Source organism: Mustela nivalis, assembly GCF_964662115.1.
Source record: "Mustela nivalis genome assembly, chromosome: 11".
NCBI classification, from domain to species: domain Eukaryota; kingdom Metazoa; phylum Chordata; class Mammalia; order Carnivora; family Mustelidae; genus Mustela; species Mustela nivalis.
The window spans coordinates 68286026-68307751 of NC_139030.1; the positions used below are offsets into that span (position 1 = coordinate 68286026).

The 21726-nt window shown below is 53.3% G+C and overlaps 1 protein-coding gene across 1 annotated transcript in view; it reads left to right on the forward strand.

The window, feature by feature from the left end:
- Window positions 1-21726, forward strand: part of PASK (PAS domain containing serine/threonine kinase) — a gene marked incomplete at its 5' end in the record, with an annotated part of 37362 nt that overhangs the window by 2656 nt on the left and 12980 nt on the right. The window contains 10 exons of the mRNA XM_082690075.1: window positions 5793-5964; window positions 7656-7888; window positions 8505-8675; window positions 9311-9451; window positions 9929-10063; window positions 11996-12256; window positions 14103-14253; window positions 15787-15833; window positions 15864-16237; window positions 19867-21320. Of these exons, the coding sequence (XP_082546201.1) occupies window positions 5793-5964; window positions 7656-7888; window positions 8505-8675; window positions 9311-9451; window positions 9929-10063; window positions 11996-12256; window positions 14103-14253; window positions 15787-15833; window positions 15864-16237; window positions 19867-21320 (3139 nt within the window). The remainder of the gene's footprint in view (window positions 1-5792; window positions 5965-7655; window positions 7889-8504; window positions 8676-9310; window positions 9452-9928; window positions 10064-11995; window positions 12257-14102; window positions 14254-15786; window positions 15834-15863; window positions 16238-19866; window positions 21321-21726) is intronic.

Below are 21726 nucleotides of genomic sequence, written 5' to 3' on the forward strand. Positions count from 1 at the left end.
GTGCTTTGTCAGTTGGTTGGAATAGAAATGGAACAGAAATGAAAATGTGATCATGTTGTTCTTTATTTTAGAAATAGTCCCTTTAGATAGTTAGAGAAGGGAAGCAACAGGTTCTGTTAGTTTGCTATCTAATTTCTCTTTTATTTCTTACTCTTTTGGTTCCTAATCAGCTGTTGCTCTTACGATCCCACACTGGATATATGTATGTGTAGGAAACATCTCTTAACTTTTTAGCATATGCTGCTTGACCATTCAAAAGGATAAATGCGACATTAGTCATAAATCATAACAGTGAAGTGAACACATTTAAGCCCAACCCCCAAATTAGGAACTGAAAGACCTTAGGCCATTGTATGGCCCTCCATTCCATCTTGCTGCTGGACCCTCAGAGGAAATCTGCCAGAAGTTTGGGTTTTTCCACATTTGTGTGTACCCTTCAACAATATATGTAGATGGGGGGTGATGTAGAAAGGGAATTTTACTCTCAATGGTCTTTTGTGATTTGATTTTTTTCACTTACTATATTGTGAGATTTATTCTCATTGCGTGTATAGAATTTGTCTACACTGTTATGAGTCATAGTATGAATATGCCAGAATCTTAAATCTGTTTTCTTGTTGATGAGTGTTCAGGTTTCTTCTTTTTTTTTTTTCAAGATTTTATTTATTTATTTGACAGAGAGAGATCACAAGTGGACAGAGAGGCAGGCAGAGAGAGAGAGGGAAGCAGGCTCCCTGCTGAGTAGAGAGCCCAATGCGGGCCTCGATCCCAGGACCTTGAGATCATGACCTGAGCCGAAGGCAGCGGCTTAACCCACTGAGTCACCCAGGTGCCCCTCAGGTTTATTCTTTTCTTCCTTTTTTCTTTTGCCATTGAGGGCAATGTTGCCCCAACATTCTTGAGTGTGATTTGCTATTTATGTGCAAGGATCCTATAGAATATAAGTCTAAGAGTGGGATATACTGTCCCAGTAGGTTAATGTGTGACTTATTTTAAACTGTTTTCTGAAGAGGTTACATTAGTTTGTTAGTGTTGCCATTAATCCTGATCTCTATCAATATTTGATATTATTAAAATTATTAGGTTTTGCTGGCTTAGTAGGTGTAAAATGGTCATGATTGTGCTAATAAAGCTAAGCCCCTTGTTACAGGTTTACTGTCCACTAAGGCTTCCTCTTTTGTGAAATTCTTGTTGTCATTTTTTCCATGGAGCCGTGTGTCTTTTACTGTATTATTATTTTTTAAATTTTAAATTATTGGCCTTTTGAACTCTCTTGGATATGAATTTCCTGGTTATATATGTGGCAAATATATTTTCCCTGTTTGGGGTTTCTATCATTTTGTTTGTGGTATTTTTGGTGAACGGACATTCTGAACTTTAATGATAAATTTATTAGTCTTACAGTTAGAGCTTTTTGTGTCTTGTTGAAGAAAACCTTCCTTGCCCAAAGTCTACTGAAGGTCTTTCTAATTATCTATGAAAGTTTTGACTTTCACAAGGTTAGTCTTTGATGTCTTGGACATGGCTTTTCGCATGTTGCATGTTGATCACTCTCCTGTTACTGTTTCTTGGAGGCACATGGAGTTGTACCTCCAAGGGAGGTACATGGCTTCCCCATGGGCCTGCGGCCAGTGCTGGGCACCACTCCCTGTCAAGTGTCCAGGGTTCTTTCCCACACTGGGCCGGGGGTGGCCACTGTCTGTTCCTTTGATCAGTTTGGTTATTCCTGCCCAGACAGACCCACACCACGGCTTCCTGTTGGGTTTTCACATCTGGGAGGCTGGTCTGTGGTTTTGCTCCTCACTCTTACCTCTCCACTCTCTTCCTCTTACCTCTTCCTCTCCATTCTCTCTCCAGCTAGCTGTTCAGTTCTCCCTGTCCTTATTTCTTAACTTCTCTCTCCCAGCTCTATGTTCTTGATTCCCTGCATTGCATTCTGGGTTATTTATTCTCATAAATCTACTGATCCTCTGACTTTCTTTTCAGCCCTGACTACCTGCTTCATCATTCATTAACATTACACATTAACTGTATTGAGATAATTTACAGACACTAAAAGGATGGTCAGTGCCTAGTTCAGGAAGCATTGAGATAGTCCCACAGCTGCAGGATCATGAGGAGAGCTTTCCCATTGCCCTCCAAAGCCCCTCTGCTCCCTAGCGCAGGCCCCCCCCCCCGCCCCGCTGCCCCTGCTGCCCCTGCCCCAGTCTGGCTGTGCTCTGCTTTTTGCCTGGCTAGGTCAGGCCTATCTCCCTGCTGAGCTTCAGGCCAGGGGGTGTTCTTCTACACAGCTCCAGGGCTCTAAGGGTCATCCAAGCCATTGCTGTCTCCCTGTGTCTTCTTTCCTATTGCTGAGTATAGGGGTCTTTTGTGTGGCTACGCTTTGATTTGCTTATCTGTTCTTCCCGCGAGGGACATTTGGATTGCTTCCAGTTTGGGGCTGTTCTGAATCTCTCTTCTGGGCAGATAGTTCATGCAAGCCCTGTATCCTGGGCTGACTGGCATCCTGCTTTCTGGGGCCCGTGTGTGCACATCGTGTCTTCCTGCCGATACTCTGCGAGTGTTCTAGCTGCTCCCACCCTGACCAACGCTCTGTGTTTCCACTCTTAGGCATTTTAGTCGCCCTAGTGCTGGCATATGACGGCTCGTGACAGTTGAACTTGGCATTTCCCACATTACTAATAATAGTGAACGTTTTTCTCATGTGCTTCTTTGTAATTTGTGTGCCTTCTTTGGTGAAGTGTCTATTTAAACCCTTTATCCTCCACCCCCTTTGAAAAAAAAAATCTCTGGTTGTTAGTCTTTTTTTTTAAAGAATTTATTTATTTATTTGACAGACAGAGATCCCAAGTAGGCAGAGAGGCAGGCAGAGAGAGAGAGAGGAGGAAGCAGGCTCCCTGTCCAGCAGATAGCCCGATGTGGGACTCAATCCCAGGACCCTGAGATCATGACCTGAGAGGCCCAACCCACTGAGCCACCCAGGCGCCCTTTGGTTGTTAGTCTTATGACTGCTTAGGATTTTTCTATGTATGTGATCCTGTCGTGTATGAATTGGACAGCTTTATGCCGTTCTTTCCGGTATATGTGCCTTTTATTTCTTTCTCTTGCCTCTGTTTACTGGCTGTTCCCCCTAAGACAGTGCTGAAGAGAAGAGGCTAGTCGGGCTTCCTCACCCTGCTCCGGACCTTGGAAGGCCAGCATCACGGGCTGTGGGTTCTTCGTGTGTGCCCCTGGGCAGGTGGAAGATGTTTCTTCCTCCTCACTTGTGAGTGTTTGTTCCTGTGACGGGGTGTTGGATTTTGTCCAGTGGTTTTTTGATATCAGTTGATATGATTGTGTGATTTTTTTCCTCTTTTTTTTCTTTAGCCTTTTGATATGGTGAATTACATTAACTGATTTCCAAATGTTAAGCAATTTTTTTATTGCTATGATAAAGCCCCTCTTGGTTGTAGTGAATTCATTCTCTTTTTTACATATTGCCTTAGTGGGTTTGCTAACATCTTGTTGAGGATTTTTGCATCTCTGTTCACAAGAGTTATTGGTCTGTGGTTTCCTTTCCTAGCAATGTTTTTGTCTGGTGTGGTATCAGTGTGATGCTAGCTTCAAACACTGGGTTGGATGTGCTCTGCCTGTTTTTAATTTCTGGAGGAGTATGTGTAGTATTGAAGTTATTTCCTTCTTAAACATTTGATAGAATTTACCAGTGAAGCCATCTGGGCCTAGAGATCTTTGATGGAAAGTTTAAATAACAAATTCATTTTTTTAAAGACTGAAATGCAAAAATTTAATTTCTAAAAAGCTGGTTTGATTCTTTCAATATGTAGTTGTTTCTGAGAAAGTCTTGTTCTGCTCCCTTCCGTGACTCCCGTCTCGTATTTTAAACATAGACGCAGGCATTTGTAGTAAATGGATGTTCTCACGTGTCTGAGTCTGTTGAGTTTTCTGTAGACCCTCACCAAAGGGGGCTTGTTTCCTTGTCTGTGTCACTGGAAGGGAGCTTATTTGTTGGTTTTGCTTTTGGAAACCCATATTTAGGATGCTTTGCTTCTGGGAAGATTGCTTTTGCCAGGGCCTGGGCTGCTGAGCTGGGACCACAATTCCCCTGCTCAGGGCACGTGGCTTTTCTGAGGGGGGCTCCCTCCTCTTGAGGGGGACTGCAGCTCTTTATGATCTCACGGGTGAGTCTCACACTCAGATAGCTCAGAGATGCCACAGACTGATACCCTGATGAGCTCTAGCTGCTCTCAAGTAGTTATACAGACCTCTGTATTCTCTTATTTTTTTTCCCAGGACTTTTGTCTTTCGTTTTTTAAATTCACCTGGAACTAATGTTTGTATGCGGCAAGTCACAGGGATGCATCATCATCCTGGGCTGATTATCTAATTCTTTTGAAAATTGGCAGCTCCTGGGCGACTCAGCGACTCAGTGTTAGTGGTTTGTTTTCCCAGCTTAGGTCCTGGGGTCCTCATGAGAGTGCTAGGCGGTGTGCATTACAGTTATTTACATTTTGCTTAGAAGGGGGCCGAGGCAGGAAGGCCAGGAGGCTGTCCAGGGCCTTGCTGTTCTGGGGCGTGCTGTTAATTCCCCATGGAGCTTCACTGAGTGCCAAGCTCCTTAACAGACGTTGGTCTGTTTCTGAAGCTGATTGGGTTTGTTCTCCTGTTTGTTCCTCTGCTGTGCCGATCTCCATTTGGCATGTTTTGATATTAACATCCTTCCACACTAGTGATAGTGGGGCCTTCAGTTTTCTGTCCTGGGGACTCCTGCTCCACCACGTTCAGGAGCTTGGTGCTGAGGCGAGTGTTGGCCAGGCCCTGATAGCTGAGGGGCTTGGGGTGTGAGCATACCAGAGACCCCATACAGAGACCCCAATTACAAACGGGGCTCACACACTGTTAACTGTGGGAGTCATTGCCCTCCTGTGCTGCTGGCAAGTCTTCATGATGACCTGAGGCCAGGGCAGAACTGGTGGGCTGGGCCTCCTTGGAGTTCCATGCTACAATGGGGTGTGAAGGGCCAGCCCCCCTTTTCTTTAGACAGCAGGTCCGTCCTGTGCAGGTGCCCCCGCCTGCTTATTGAAACTTGCTCTTCTTACAAAGGTAGCTCCTCGGCCAGTCTTTGGGCCTGTGTATACCTATGAGGGAACCCTGATGGGAGAAGAGGCCGGTGTAGGTCTCAGAAGTGGCTTCCACATGCTCAGAAGGTGACCATGGAGAGGGCACCTGGGCTCAGGATGGGCACGTTGCCCTGGCTCCTCACTTCATCCAGGCCCCTGGCCCAGGCCTCCAGCACTGTCTGGAGGAAACTGTGATGCAGACATGAGATTTTTCTGTATTTTTTTCCTTACAACTGTTGGCAAATCTACAGGTACTTAGAAAATACAGTTAAACACACAAATCCCTGGTACCAGGCCTGTCTCCAGGTTCTCTGCCATGGCTTTGTGTCGCTCATTTGTCAGCAGTCCCGTGGATGGTTCTCAGGGCCACTGGTCGGAACCCCTGGATTCGGGGAAACCTGGGGCTATGCAGAGCCACACGGGCCCCTTTCCATTGTGCTCTGTTCTTTCCCTCTGTTTCCTTCTCTCTCCCATCGCTTCCTCTGCATTGCTCCAAAATGGCTCCAGAATGACTTTGGTCACTGGTCTTGCACTGGAGGTCCTGGCCTACATGGCACGGGGGGCATGGGAGCCTTTTGGGACTGAGCTGCATTCAGCCTGCTGAAGGATTAGTTGCTTAAACTGCTTTCCTGTTGTTGTGTTGCTGATGCCAATCGGGTTCACTTTGTTTTCTAGCTGACAGTTGCTCCCCTGGCCAGCGGGCTCCCGATGGAGGACAGAGGCTCCCCTGAAAGCCCGGCTGCGCAGACTGCCACTGAGCCCAGCGAGTCCCTGTCCTCGGTCCACAGACACCTGAGCAGGAGGAATGGGCTTTCGAAACTCTGCCAGAGCAGGATGGGCCTCTCCGGTAACCCCCTCCTGGGTGTCTTGGGTGTCAGTGTTGAAGATGAAAGTGACAAGTCCTTCTAGGCTCTGGTCGGGTGTGCAGTTCTCACTGTGTGTGGGGTGATGCCCGCAGGCCTCTCCTGGGCTGTGTGGGTGCTGCTGGGGTTCTTATGCCAAGACCTTGCTTCAGAGTGTGTGCGGGCACTATTGTGGACAGGGCTGCAGTGCAAGTGAAATACAGTTTTGCTGATTTAGTCAGTAACTATTTGAGGACTGTGTTGCAGCCTTATGCTTTCCTCCCGGATGCAGATGACTTGCTCGAGGGCAGCCAGCTACCTGGTGCAGGAGGCTGTGCCTGGGCTGGGCTGAGATGTCGAGGCTCCTGCTGCCCACTCACTCACTTGTTTCTCCCAAGTCAACCTCTGCCTCCAGAGCTTAGCGGGCTCATTGTCCGAGGGGGTGCCTAAGGAGACAGTAGGTGCAGGCCTGCAGCTGGGTGGACCTAGAGCGCAGGGAAGTCAGAACAGTGAGAAGGTCTGGACCCAGAGGAAAGGGGCTGCTGGGGAAGGGAGGAGGAGGGATGGAGCCTAGCTCACACACTCTAGGAGCCCAGGGTGGGAGTGTTTTGAGGGAAATTTGCTGGGTTGTCCTGGAGCTAGAGATTCTGCTGGGAGGGCTGGGCAGGTCTGGGAGGTAGGCAGCTGCCCCAGGAGCATGGGCTTCCTGGTCTCTGCATGGGGAGCAGGGACAGAACCAAGGTCACAATGCCTGTCCCATGGTGTGAGGAGGGTCAAGCTGAGCTTGGGGCAGCTGGGAAAGAGAAGGGCTAAGCAGCTGGCCAGGTGTTTCCAGGCCCAGACAATGGTCCAGGGTGAGCCTGTGAAAAGAAAAGGGGAAAGGAGAGAAGAGTTGTTATTGTCTGGATTTTGAGCTGCTAGAAGGATGGAGTTGCCGTTTACTGAGATGGGAAAGGAGAGAGGCAGGGCAGGGGTGCCACGTGTGGGGTGGACAGCACCTTTCTACATGGAGTGTGTTAGAAGCCAGCGAGGAGTGGGTGGGACGGAGTGGAAGGGGTGAGACTACAAACGGGCTTCTGCGGTGGTGAGAAGTCAGAAAGGTGGTGGGGAGAGGGAACCCCACCCAGGGCAGGTGGTTTAGGAGGTGGGGACTGACCCCCTGGCCCACCGCTGCTGAGGGCTGGAGTAGGGTGAGTGCTGAGAATTGGCTGTGGGCTTGAGCATCTCAGGCCACTGGACGTATTGCTGAGAGGTTGTCTGGAGGGGTGGGGAGTGAACCTGACCTGTGAATAAGGGAATGGAGGGAGGGGCGGAGACAGCAGGCAGCTCTTGGATTTGGGAGGCTTTCCAGGAACAAGTGCAAGGGTGGGTGGCTGGAGGGGGTGTTGGTCTGTAAGAACAGACACAGGACAGCACCTCTTGGCAGGGGGGTTGGTGGGAAGGGACCTCAGAGGGCGTTTACACAGAAACACTGAGCTTGGGCCATTGTGTTTCCTGTAGGATGTGACTCTGGCTGGACAGTACCCGGGGGTGTTTAGCTGGACTCGGGGCTGTTCCAACGGATGCTGGAGTGTGGAGCTTGAGCTCTGCACCCTCTGGAGGAGTTGAGAGCAGGTGTGTTTGAGAGGCAGGCTCCAGGCAGCCTTGTGAGTTCTAAAGCTCCCTTTCCTTTCCTTTCCTTTCCTTTCCTTTCCAGAAGACAAATGGAACTCCTATTGTCTGTCATCTTTGGCTGCCCAGAGCATCTGCACCAGCAGACTACATTGCCTGGTGCCGCCGGAGCAGACCGACCTGGCCGGGTCCCTGGGCAGTGCATCCTGCTGCTCCCTGCTGCGGGGCTTGTCCTCAGGGTGGTCCACGCCCCTGTTTCCGACCCCCGTGTGCAACCCGAACAAGGCAGTGTTCACCGTGGATGCCAAGACCACAGAGGTACTGGCTGCGGTTTGTGAACCCTGCTATGTGAGTGTGGTCTGTGCCTTCAACCTGTAACCTCAGACAGGGAAACTGGAGTGTGTTAAGTACAGTTAGAGAAGCTGCATAAGAGACCTGAGTATGAATCAGTCAAAACAAATTGAATCCTCCTGTCAAGGTAGAGATTCAAGGACGGGGCTGAGCCACATGACTGCCTTGTGCTCTGTAGAGTGTTGGCTCAGTGACGATGAGAATGGGTACTTACCATCTGAGGTGACCGTGTTCGCCTGATTGGCATTTACATACAAATAACTGAAATCATTAGGTGATTAGTATGATCTAATGTGATCTAATGATCTAAATCATTAGGTGATTAGATCATTAGTGTGGCGCGAGTCCCCGTGTCTTCCGCGTAGCACTGGTGGCATGGTGAGCCCGTCCTGGAGGGGGAGGGAAACGTGGTTTCAGTCCTGGCGCTGGCATTTCTTGTTTCCCTGTGGTGAAGACCCGGGGAGTGCGGGGTGTCGCAGCCGCGAGCCTGTCCACTGCAGGATGCTGGGGGCAGATGGGTCTCCAGGTTTGGGCTCGTGGCACTGCTGCTGATGCGCGTGTCTTCTCCTCTCTGTGATTCCAGATCCTGGTTGCCAACGACAAGGCTTGTCAGCTCCTGGGGCACAGCAGCCATGACCTGATCGGCCAGAAGCTCACGCAGTTCTTCCTGAGGCCGGATTCCGATGTGGTGAAGGCCCTCAGCGAAGAGCACATGGGGGCCGATGGCCGAGCCGCTGTTGTGTTCGGTACAGTGGTGAGTGGGTCTTCCCCAGGGGCAGTGCTGGGGTGAGGAGCAGCTGGGGTGGCGGGTGGAGCATCACAGGAGTGGAAGCGGGTAGCTGTGGGCCTTGTGAGGGGGCGGTCCTGCCTGACAAGGGAGGAGGCTCAGCGGTTTGCAAACCTGTGGGAGGCCGCAGGGTCGTGATGATCTTCCATCTGCACCCCTGACTCTCTGGTTTGGTTGGTTTGGTGTTTGTTGGCGGGGCTGGCATGGCTGGAAAGGTCTCCCTGGGACTTGGGTCCTCCTGGTGTGATGCATTCCGTGGGATGTTGACTGCATGTGAGGTGCTGAGTCCCCAGCCCAGGCCCCGGAGGACGTTAGATGTGGTCCGCTGCTCTGTCCTGGGGACTGGCCACAGGCTGACACTGCTGCCATGTGTTGGTGTCTGTTTCATGAAGAAATGATGCAGACAGTTGTCCTACTTTGTTGCGAGGAGGCTGGTGAGGAAACCCTGTCTTCTGGGAGAGTGTCCTCATGGAGATTAAGGGTCCATGTCAGAAGCCATGTGTGGCCTTGGGCTCAGGTGTCAGGCAGGGGCACAGAGGTCGCAGACACCTCCAGGCCTGGACTCTGGGGAAGGCCTGGGGCAAGGCTGTGTGCTCCCGCAGGTGGACGTCGTGAGCCGCAGTGGGGAGAGGATCCCGGTGTCCGTGTGGATGAAGAAGGTGAAGCAGGAACACAGCCTGTGCTGCGTGGTCGTACTAGAGCCTGTGGAGCGGGTGTCGGCCTGGGTTGCTTTCCAGAGCGATGTGAGTGTGCCTTCCACATCCCCGCAACATGGAGCTGACCAGGTGTTGCCTCTTGTGGCCTCAGCCCCCTCCGAGGCCTTCTGTGCGCCCCTGGGGCTTCTGGAAGGCGGGCCCCCATGGTAGCCCTCCCTCTCTGTGTGCCCTTGGGCATGGGTGCACTCTCCCTGGCCGTGGTCTCCTCATCTATAAAGTGAGATGGAACCGGAACCTAGGTGTGCCTTAGCAGGTCAGTGAGGTAGCAGGTGCGGGACCATCAAAATGGTCACTCGCCTCCGGAGGCCGGTAATTTGGGTGCCTCCAGCGGTAGGAGAAGGAGGGCCTGAGGAAAGTTTGTGCCCGCCTCTGGCCCTTCTGCCGTGGGAGGGCCGCTAACGGTCTTGCTTTCAACCTGTTAAGGCATGGCGTTCAGTGGTGTTTGAAGGTGAAATGCCAGGAGTTTTTACCATAATGCTTAACAATGCTGGTTTTTCCTCCAAGGGCACCATAACATCCTGCGACAGCCCGTTCGCTCTCCTGCATGGGTACGCATCTGGGGAGGATGTGCTTGGGCAGCCCATCACAGACCTGATCCCTTCTGTGCAGCTTCCTACCCCTGGCGAGCCTGTCCCCCAGGTAGGACCCTTGCGGACCCCTGACTGCCACACCTGGCAGCTGTACCTGGGGCCATGTGGTCCCTGGAGTCTGTTTATTCAGTGACCTGAGAGTTCTTAGGCCAGAATTTGTGGCCTGGGGACACAGGCTGGTAATTCTGACAGCAGGAGCATCCTGCGTATACACACAGTGGCATCAGGTCCGAGGGCTGCTCTCTGGGCTCTGGGGCCTTGACCGAAGGTCACAGCCTTTGCTGCTCTCCAACTGGGCACCCTGTCTCCTTGGTCCTCCTGCTGGAGCCTGGAGCTGGGTTCTCCTCCTGTGGTCTGTCTTTACTGGGAAGTCTGGGGTTCTTGAAAAGCAGGGAGAACTGGCTGAGGGCAGGGTGACAGGCAGATGGGGGGTGGCAGCTCTGGGGACAGTGGAGGTTTGGGGTCATTGGGGGTAAGTTCTGTTACTCACTGAATCTTCCCAGTTCCCAGGTGTCCCATTTCCTACTAGTGTTTGCCCTTCACACAAATGACCTTCACTGAGGTAAATTCCGCTGATGTCACACCCCAGTGATCTGCAGCGTCTGACTGGACGCTTGATTTTTGCCTAAAGTCACCTCTGTTGCTGCAAGGAATTGGAGGTGCTTTCAGGATGTCCATAGACACTCCCTTGTTCTCTGACCTTCCAGAGGCCGAGAGCTGAGCCCTGGGAGCTGGTTCTCTGGCCTTCCAGAGGCTGAGAGATAAGCGCTGGGAGCCAGTTGTCTGCTTCCTGGTTCTTGGGCCAGCCACAGGCTGAGATCTTGAACCCCGGGAGACAGTTCTCTGCTTTTTTTGAGCTTCCAGCCCAGTGGGAACCCTTACCCCATCCTCAGTCCTTATTGTCTGTGCCCTTCTTCTGTCCCCAAGCTGGTGGGGGTGTCCATTGGCACAGCCATCTTGGGAGCCTGTATGGCATTGTCTGCCCCGTGCAAACTGGGCGAACCTCAGAGTGCCCTCTGCACGCATTGGAGAGAAGTGTGTGCCAGAAGGCACATGTGAGCTTGTTCTCAGCAGCACATTTGTGATAACCTCAAATGGGAGCTCTCAACACCCCAGCAGCAGGTGGAGACTGGCACTGCACCCCTCATCCCTTGTAGGGCTCTCTGGGGCCTGCCTGCAGCTGTGGCTTGGGGAGCCTGATGTCTCCGTGTCCTGACCCTCTTCTGGGCACAGCACAAGGGGAGCAGAAGCTCCCAGCACATGGGCCCCATCAGATCTCCTGTCCTCCAGGGTGGCTCCTAAAAGGGGCAGGTGGGATTGGGTGAGGGGTAGACACATAGCCCTGGGCTGGTATGCCTCGGGAAACCCAAATGGGAGCACACTCTCAAAGCTTTTGGTTAGGATGAGGCTGTGGTCAGGATTTACTCGAAACTGGGTCCATTCCAAGTATTTAAGGCAGGGAAACAGGGCAAGGATGTGGTTTTGTGGGGATAGAGGTGCTGAGGAAGCACAGACAGGGGACGGTCGGTGACTGCAGGAAGCAGTCGGCCCTCAGACTGGAGGATAGTGAGCGGTGGGGGCCATCTGTGGAGGTGGGACTCTGGCGCTGCTGGGGGTCCAAGGCAGAGGGCGGGAGACACCTGCCAGCCCTCCTTTCCTGCAGGCTTGGCACAGACAGGAGTCCAGTCCGTGTGCATTTCTTGGTGGTTCTGTCATGTGCTGCCCTCAGGCCTTTCTGGAATGAGGAACAGCTGCTAGACTGCGTTGCTCTTGCTGCAGACACAGCTCCTGGTCAGGGCTCTGCTTTCCCTGGGGCAGAGGTGGGATGCAGGGAGACTGCGGAAGGAGGAGCAGTGTGGGGAATAAGCTTTTCTGGGCTTGCTTCCCGTGACCTGTGGATGGGTTCACGTCTAAAGCTGCAGACTCAAAGCTTGGGCCATGAGAGATGCTGCCATCAGCTCAAGGGTGTTGTTTCTTCCAGAATCTCAAGATTCAGAGGTCTGTCGGGAGAGCCAAGGATGGCACCACCTTCCCTCTGAGCTTAAAACTGAAATCTCAGTCCAGCAGTGAGACGGCGGAAGATGGTCGCATGGTCCCCGAGTGGAGTTACTCCGCGTCCATCTGGGTCTTCTCCACCATCAGCGGCCTTATCACCCTCCTGCCTGACGGGACCATCTATGGCATCAACCACAGCTTTGCTCTGATGCTATTTGGTTATGGGAAGACTGAGCTCCTGGGCAAGGTGGGCCCTCCCTGGGTGGCCTGTGCTCCCCTGCGGGGGGATGGCCTGTTTTCACAGTGAGGACATGTGCTTGTCACAGACCATGTACCACCGTGCCTACTGGTCTGGCCCACTGGCTTTCCCTGGGCCATGCTGGGTGCCATTCTCCCTAAAGGCTCTCATTTCCCTGGATGCCACATTGAGCATGCAGTGACCCTTGGGACTGTGTGCAGAGCCTTGTCTCCCTGTGCTGTCCCTGAAGGGGGAGGGGCTGTGGCCTGGAAACCTGCCCTGAACGAGGTCCAGTAACTAAGTTACTGGATGAGGGTGTTTGTCACAACCGTGCACCTGGAGGTTGGGGCTTGTCTATACCTCCTCTGTCCCCAGAGCCATCCTGGAGTGCCTGTCATGTGGTCAGGGTCAGAGGAAGCTGTGTCTACAAACTTCTTCCTTGGCTCGAGCTTTCTCTGAATTTCTTGTATGCGGGGCAGAAGTCTCTGCACAGCGAGAGCCAGGCCTGTTTCTATAGGAGACTGGGCCGAGCAGACTGACTCCGTTGCTGCAGACAACTGTAAGCTTGGAGCCTTGGCCATGACAATCTGGTATTTAGGTCACGAACTGACCTTCTGGGCTGAGCTGAGCAGGATAGCTCATCCAGCTCTATGTAGAGTCAGCTGGGGCTGGCGTCCTCCCGAGGCGTGTCTGCTCTTAGGCTGGCAGCTTGGGGCTGTTGCTGGGGCTGGTGTCACTTGATGGTCGAGCTCCAAGGCCTGGTGAGCATCTCCGGCAGCCATGGCCTGCCCCTCCGCACATGTTCCCTGGGTCCTCCTGGCTCCTGGGAAGGGGACGCGCACCCCCTACTCAATCGCAGGTGGGTCCTGGGGGGAAGGAGAGGTTGCTGAGTGGTGCATCCATTTTGACGTCCTGCGGTCCCCGTGTCCACACCCCTGGCTGGCCTGCCTCTTGGATGCCTGTAGCCTTTCCCTGAATACCTTGTTCTCCAAGTGTTCCGCAAATGAAGGGAGGGAATCCCTTCTTGTTTTCCTCAGTGGGGCTGACCTCAGGCCTCGTGACAGTCAGCCAAAGATTTAAACTCTTTTGCAGCTCCAGAAATGGGTCCTTATCTGTTTTCTAATAAAAATATTAAGGAGCAAGTAGGCTAAGATTTAGTTAACTGAAGACAAACTCAGTTTGATTGAAGTTAATGAAAACGCATTTAGTGTGATTTTTTGACAAGTAATTGCTGCAGGAATGTTGGGGGTGCTGGGTACTTCCAGGGAGTGTGCTTGTGGGGAAGGCACCCTGCCTCGGAGGTTAGACTGTTCCACGTTCACACGGCTATAGGCGCCTGTCCAAGAGTAGGGGTCACACGTGGATTCAGAGAAGGCATGTGTCCTTGCAGTTTTGGACTTGGGACTTTCGTGCTGAGGCCATGACCAGCATAGCAAAGGTGCCTGCTGGACTTCAGGGGCCAATTTCATGTGCCCAAGGTCCTTTTGTCCTTATGCTGGGCCCTTGTTTCTCCCTGCGAGCCACATAAGGTGGAGTTTGCAAACGTGGCTCTCAGGGGTCAGGGCAGCGTGGGGCAAAAATCAGACATCTGCTTGGAAGACATGGTGGTGTGGGTATAACTAGCTTCCAAGTTGTTGATTTTGTCTTTTTCATAAGAAAAAGGAGGGAAAAGGGGGGGAAGTCCTGAATTCCATATTGGGTGTCTGAGGGGCTTTGCGGGTCTGGGAAAAGGAACACAACCTGGAGTCTTTCCTAACCTTGTCCAGAGACTTGCTCAAGTTGTTTGTATTCTCTCCCCAGATTAGATGGGGGACAGTCCTATGGTCTGGGTTCTGCAATGTCCTTTGTTTTCTAGAATATCACTTTCCTGATTCCCGGCTTCTACCATGGCATGGGCCTCGCATGTGACACTTCCTTCCCATTGCCAGACCTGGCCGACCAGAGTGGGCCTGGGGAGACAAGCGTGGGCCCCCGGCAGAGCCGGAACTGGGCTGGCACAGGCGTGGGTAAGGCCAGCCTCCCTCATGCAGGTGCACACAGCTCCATGCTTCCGAGGGATTGGGAGCGGTGGGCTCAGGGCAGGGGCATGCTGGGCGGGTGGAGAGTGGAAGTGAGTGCCTGCCAGGCTGTCATGGTTTGAAAGTCCTCTGTCACTCGTGGGCTTTCCGTGTTCCCAGGGGATGGGACCAGTATGCGAGCACAGAGAGGGTCCCGGGGGATTTCCTGTCACCAAGTGCCTGGCTCTAGGACAGAGGAAGCTTGTGGAGAGTATTTGACGAGTAGATCTGTGTAGCCTTACATAGCCTATCAAAGCAACCCTTAAGTAGTCCTAGCCAGATATGCTCCTTATGATTAGCCCTGTGTACTTTTAATTTAGCATTTTATGGTGCTTCAAGTCTCCATGACATGAACATTGTAGGGGACAGTGTGGGCACATGGCTCCCGCCCTGAAGGTTCCCTCTGTGACTTTGAGGCACCTGGGAGGATGGACCACTCCAGGCATGCATGGAGCCCGTGCCTGTGCTCCTGGGAAGGCACTGGGACCTCCTGCAACCCCGTTGGTGCTCACCTTTCTGTGAACAAGGAGCCAAGAGGAGCTGCTCCCTAGTTCTGCTTCAGGAGTGCTCCTAGCTGGCAGGGCCCCCCTCTGCCAGTGCCCTCTCCCTGGGCCCTGCCCTTGCAGCAGGCCTAGCCAGGCTGGGGTGGGGTGGGGTGGGGTGTGTGTGTGGTCTCAGTGGGAGGGAGGGGAAGCAGGAAATGAAACAGCTCCTGGAGAGCATCAGGCAATCCGGAGTCCCCAGGGCGCTCTCCCGTGGCCCTGTCAGAGGGTGGCGATATTGGGATGCCACTGAATGGGGCAGGCTCAGAGCACCCTTGGAACACATTGCTTACCTGCCGTCACCACAGGATGGACTTGCTGTTTGAATGAACACACACATGGGCGTGATACAGTCCCTGAGGGGAAAGAGGGGCCACACGAAGTCTTATCTGTCTCTGGACTGTGCTCTCGGGGAGATGGTTTCAGTCAGGTCCCCACACCCTAGGCTGGGAGGGGTGGTGTCCATGCTCCACGGGTTGCTTTTGAGGCTTTAGAGGTTAGATAGCAATGTTTTATTTTATTAAATTGAGTTAAATTAATTTTTTCCAAAGATTTTATTTGAGAGAAAGAGAGCACGAGCAGGGGGAGCAGCAGAGAGACAAGCAGACTCCCCACTGAGCAGGGAGCCCGCCGTGGGGCTCAATCCCAGGACCCTGGAACACACAGGGATAGCCTGGAAGTAGAGGTGACCAGTGTTCAGGAGGAAGAGTACAGCAGTGGGAGGACGTGCCGTCTCAGGGCCCAGGGGACTGAAGGGGTCCCTTGGGAAGGTGGCTTTTAGAGAAAAACCAGAGGAGGCAGGAGAGGCATTCCGGGGATAGCGAGAACTTCCGGGTGTGGCAGGGAGACCAGAGGGCTAGGCCCCAGAGGCTCTGGGGAGAGTAGCAGCAGGCAGGCCAAGACTGTGGGATTCATGGTGGGGACATTGATGTTTACTTAGAGCTCGTGGCAGATGAAGGGACTGCTCAAGCTGTGGTGTTGGTGGGATTCTGCTCACTGAAGGTAGGGCCCAGGTGATGGCGGCAAGGGGAGCAGGGGCTGCTGGCCCCCATGGCATGCTGCAGGGTCATGGGAGGCAATTGGTCTGGGACACACTGTGGACATGGGCTTGCTGGAGTTTCTGAAATCAGGTCGGGGGCCCCCCCATTGCTCATATGTCACAGGGAGGAGGGGGGATGTGTTCAGCAGATGTGTTATGGATGGCCACAGTCTCTTCTGCTGTTGCCACTAGATCCAAGAGCTCCCAGTGCATCTGTTGGAGGGCACGTTTTGCCAGGAGGGGAGACCCTAGAGCCAGTGGGAAGAAGCCAAGAAGACTTTACTGGGACCTGGACCCAAGCAGACCCTGGAGGCTACCTCCCTTCTTCCCTCCCATGTCTGCCCACTCCAGGGTAAGTTGTCTGTGGGAGGCACGGGGTGCTGAGGGTGAAGGCCGGTGGGGAGCAGTGACAGAGCCCCTAGCAGCCACGCTCACAGCCTTTGGACACCTGCTGGGTGCCACTTCTGTATTCCCTGGTGTGGTGTGCAATGGCCGCTGGGAGACTGTCCCAGTCTGTGCCCAAGGAGACGTGAAGGTAGGTTCCAGGGAACTGATAGAAGCCTAATGTTCTCGTGTTAATAATCATTTGTATCTGTTCTCTTTGTGTATTTTGAATCACAAAGTATTCCATGGAGAGTAGAAAGTGCAGAAACTGCAGCTGAGCAGAAATAGGGGCTTCCTGCTCCTCCCTGGTGAGAGACCATAGCCTGTGGTAGACGGTGTTTTTTGTGGTTTTCAATTCGTTTTCTCTCTTAATCTCTGAGGCCCAGCATACACTAACCTGCCACCCATGGTCCTTTTCACATGCGCCCTCACTGCCCTGAGGCAGGATGGAGGTCACAGGTACCTGTCCTTAAACTTGACCTAGGCAGTCCCTTCTTTCTGGCTCCTTTGGCTCATAGTTTGGTTGGTGAGATTTATCCACATTATTGTTTTTCATTTTTCTTGAAATTATTTAAAAAATCTACAATGCCTGGATATGTGGGTTTTTTTTTTTAAGTATAGCAGTAATAGTGAGAAGTGCAAGGTTTGGTGCCTGGCTCCCCACAGGGGCCTCTGTCAGCCGTAGTACCCTGCCTCACCGTGGCCCTGGCCCTGAATTGTCCATTTGCGCTCTTGCGTGGCTGCTTTTGCTCCTGCAGCACAGATGGGACCGCAGTGCACTCGTGTTGGGAATGTGTGCGCATCACCTCCTGTTGAGCACATGGCTCACAGGTTTGCATGGATATTTGCCTGCTGACATGTGTTATGGTGCTTCCCTGCTGTCTTTGGAGACCTCAGGCTTTCTGCCCCTTGCCCATGGGACAAGCTCTCTGTGCTGCGTGCCCATCTGCAGAGGATGGGGTCCTACTCCCCTGCCCAGAGGGTGCTCACTGCTTCAAGATGGGGCTCCTGTGTGCTCTGCCCTGACCGCCGCTCTGCACGCTGCTGTGTGCCTGCTGAGACAGCACCAGTGTGTCCCACCAGATGAGCCAAGTCCTCGTTCCTCTTGGGTGGGGCATGGTGTGATTAAGTTCTGCACCAGCTCCGCGTCACTGTCAGAAGCCCTGGTGCTGGCTCCCTGGTCACTCATGTGGTCGCTGATTACCTCATTCACTCCCTCATTTGTCATTCATTCATTTCCTCCCTTATTCCCTCCCTCATTCATTATTCACTCATTCATTTTCTCCCTTATTCCCTCCCTCCTTCCCTCCTTCCCTCACTCACGCACACACTCATTCACTCCCCCATTCTCTCAGTCAATCCCTAATTCACTCACTCCCTCATTCATTCACGTAAAGCTCATTCATTCATTCAGTCCCCATTTCACGCATTCACTTATGCACATGTTCATTCACTACCTCATTCATTTACTCCCTTATTCACTTGCTTATTCATTTATTCACTCCCACCTGTTCATTCACTCCATTCCTTCACCATCCACATGTACATGCTCATGCACTTCCTCATTCAGTCATATTCACATGTTCACTCACATACTCATATACTCATTCACTTATTCCTTTACTCCCTTATTCATTCACTCACTGATGTGCTCACTCCCTCACTCACTCCATCATTCACTCACTCACTGCTAGCTCATTTACCTACTAACTCATTCATTCTATTATTCACTCACTTATTCCCTTGCGTACTCATTCATCACTCACACAGCAAACATTGCAAAAGACTTGAAGGCTCATCCCTAAGACATAATTCTTTAGCAGAAAATGAGCTGGCACAGTAAACCAGTGAGACTGGCAGGTGGGAAGGCAGGTCAGAAGCATGATGTAAGTGGTGTCTTATGTCCAGGGGACTGGGGTAGTGCTAGCTCCTGATTCTTCCCCAGTTCTCCCAGGAGACCTGGGAGTTCAGCCTTACTGCTTGTAGCCAGTTGGTAATGAAGTCAAGATTGTTAGACTGTAGGTCAGGTGTTGTGACCTTGAGTGAATCGCCTCTCAGACAAGCTCAAGGAGGTCTCAGGTCCTCATGGCACCTCTGCTTAGGCAGTTGAGTAGAATGGAAGAGGGAGGAGGAGAGGAGCCTCCCCTGTACTTAAAGTCTCTCCCAGAAGCCTACTTATTGCTTCTAGTCTTTACCCTGGCCAGAATTTAGTGATAGTCCCGGCTCTGGGGAGGTGTAGGGATGGGATGTGGGGGCAGTGTCACCTATGGCCTGCCTGACCCCACACACCCATCTCAGAGGGTCAGCCTGCCCACCCTGGGTCCTGATGCCACATGCCCACCTCGGAGGGGCAGTCCGAACTGCTCTGGGGCCCGACCCCGCGTGCCCACCTTGGGGCTTTTCTGCACTGCCCAGGGTCTGACCCCACGTGCCCACCTCGGAGGGCTTCTCCACACTGCCCTGGGGCCTAACCCCCATGTGCCCACATCAGGGGGCTTCTCTGCACTCCCTGGGCCTGACTCTGTGTGCCCACTGCAGAGGGGTGGGCTGCATTGCTTAGAGAGGGGAGTGAAACCTTTCTGCCTCATCTTCTGACCTTACAAAAGATGTGCTGTTCCCTGGGGACTGGCATATGGCTGGTCATTTCCTGGGGTGGCGTGGGGCGAATCGATAGAGATAGAGAGATATAGCAAGAGACATAGATGATTTTTGCCTGACCTCTGCATGCCCTTGTCCCACCTCTCAGTTTTCCCAGAAAACTGCTGTTGCCCCTCAGTGCCTGGCTCATAGCTCCCTCCTCTGTGGAACTTGACTGTGTGTTGGGTCCTTCTCCCCTGTGCCTCTTTACAAACCTCTGGTCACCAGCCAGATGGTGCAAAGAATGCACAATCTCTTCTGCCTCTGGTGAGGCTGGGCATGGCCACATTCTGTGGGTCTTGGTGCTGGCATTGGGCCTGGGGCTGACCCCAGGCAGGAGCTCAGTGGATCTGTCATGTGGGGCAACCATGGCCGGGCCTGCTGCAAGGGGGGGGGGGCTCCACCTAGCGCCCTGGGCTCTGTGATTGCCCTTTGGCTCTGAGGTGGCCTCTCCCTCAGTGGCCTCCCTGCTAAGCATGCTTGTGAGCTTGTGTCCCAGCTCTTAGGAACCAGTCAGCCCTTGCCCTGCATGAGGCCTTGCCCTTGCAGCCCCCTCCTTCTTGTGCCAGACTCTGTTTCCTGTCGGCTGTGACCCTGATGGCATTTGTAGCCAGTCACATGTCACCATTGCATGGTGTAAAGAATGCACAATCTCTTTCCTTTCTGCCCGCACCCCCAGACCCCCTGTGGGTGGGCCAAGGCCAGCTGCACAGCTGTCAGGAGCCCCATGCACCACGAAAGGAGAATGCTGAGCAAAGCCCTGAGCACATGGTCCTGGGTGCTCAGTGCTCAGCATCTGGGCCAAATCATCACCAAATGGTGACTTAACTGTGAGTTGGTCTTAGTTTATGGTGTTAAATGCTTTGTGCTGGTCTCTAATACAGGGCAATCCATGTGATCTCTCCTCTTGATTCTTCCGTGGCCCCTAAGTAACTACGTCATCCATGTTATAATTCTCAGAGTGGAAAGCATCCTAGAAGGAGGCCCACCAGCCCAGGAATGGTCCTCACCTGAGGACCAGCGAGATATCCCAGAAGGAAGCCCACCAGCCCAGGAATGGTCTTCACCCAAGGACCAGCGAGATATCCCAGAAGGAAGCCTACCAGCTCAGGAAAGGTCCTCACCCGAGGACCAGCGAGACATCCCAGAAGGAATCCCACCAGGCCAGGAATGGTCCTCATCTGAGGACCAGCGAGCCATCCCAGAAGGAAGCCCATCGGCCCTTACTCAACAGTCATCACCCAAAGACCAGCCAAATCCTCTCTTGGAGAAAGAGGAATCTGCAGCCCCAGAGAGCCTGAGACAGGATCTTGTGGAAAGAAGTGGGTCTGACCCAGTTGACACATGGATGTCTGCTTCCCGTGAAGCATCTGAGGGCAGGAGCGGGCAAGCTAAAATGAGTAGGCCGTATCTGGAGGCACAGCCAGAGTGGACAAGTTCGAGCAGTGCCCATCATTCAAACTGTTGGGTTGATTCCCTCATGTCCAAGCCCTATGCCGCAGGCAAGCTGGCAGGGGAGGGCCTCCTGCTGCCCTGCCCTGGATATGGGGGTGAGCAGAGCACGCAGTCAGGAAGCCCCCCTGGGACAGCGCAACTCCCGTTCTCCACACCTGCCCTAGATGAGCTGTGGGTGGCTGTGGAGAATGACCGAGAGGAGCTACAGACTTGCTTGATTAAGGAGCAGCTGTCCAAGTTGAGCCTTGTGGGACCGCTGGGTGTCTCCTACACCGAGCTGGCCCCAGCAGATCACCCCCGATGCTCTGCCTCTGTGTCCTTGTGTGACCTGGGAAGCAGAGGCTTGTCTAGCCGAGGGGGCAGCTCCTCAGCCTGCTATGCTCTGGCCACGGACCTCCCTGGTGTCCTAGACACAGTACAGGCCCAGGAGGCTGATGGGAATTCTTTCTCCTGGAACCTCAAGGAGCTCTTTCTCGATGAATGGACAGATCGAACTTCCTCCAATTGTTCCTGCACCATGACGGAGATTGTGGGGACGCCGTCTCCTTCGCCGGTGGGCTCTGATGCAGACCTGAGTGGTCTGCACTGGCGGGGATCTGATGTTCTGGATGACCGAGAACTGTTGCTCCTGACCGGCACTTACTTCGATCTTGGGGAGGCTCGGCAGTTTCACGAGAGCCATCTGGTGCCGGATCCGGTAGAGCCCTCTGAGATATGTCTGGTGTCCTCGGAACACTATGCAGTCAGCGGCAGAGAGAGCCATGCCTGTATCCTTCCCACGCTGGGGGCTGGCCCCGTAGATGTGTGTCCAGCAGAGGAGCCCAGGCTGAGCTTCCAGGTCACCTCAACGCCTGTGAGAACGGACAGCCCAGCAACATCTGGGGCCACCTGCGTGCGCCAGGAGATACAGGAGGGGACCTATGCCGGCAGCTGCCACCACCGGGACGGAGCTCAGCTGAGTATGTGCTGGGGGGCTTGCCCTGGAGACCCCAGGGGAAGCTGCCACGGAAGCATGGCGTGGCCGGGGCGGGGCCTTCCTTGTCCTGTGCTCTGATGCCGCTACAACCCCCCCACCAATAGTTTCAGCTGCAGTGTGAGGGTTTTGTAGTGATAGGTCATCTCTTGAAAAATTAGGGATTAGAGTTATAAGTGCATGGGAAGGGCACAGCCTGCAGTCCCAGCTGCTTCTGTGTCCCTCCTTGCAAGCCACGTGTGTACCATGGTCAACCAGGGTGGCCCCTCGTGTGCTGCTGGGCTTCAAGCTGCTGCTGCCAGGTGCATTCTGCTCCAGGAGGGGCATCAGGATCATGTTCCTTTACTTGCCTCTTGGAGCTGATTGATTATCTTTGCTGTACTTTTCTCCAT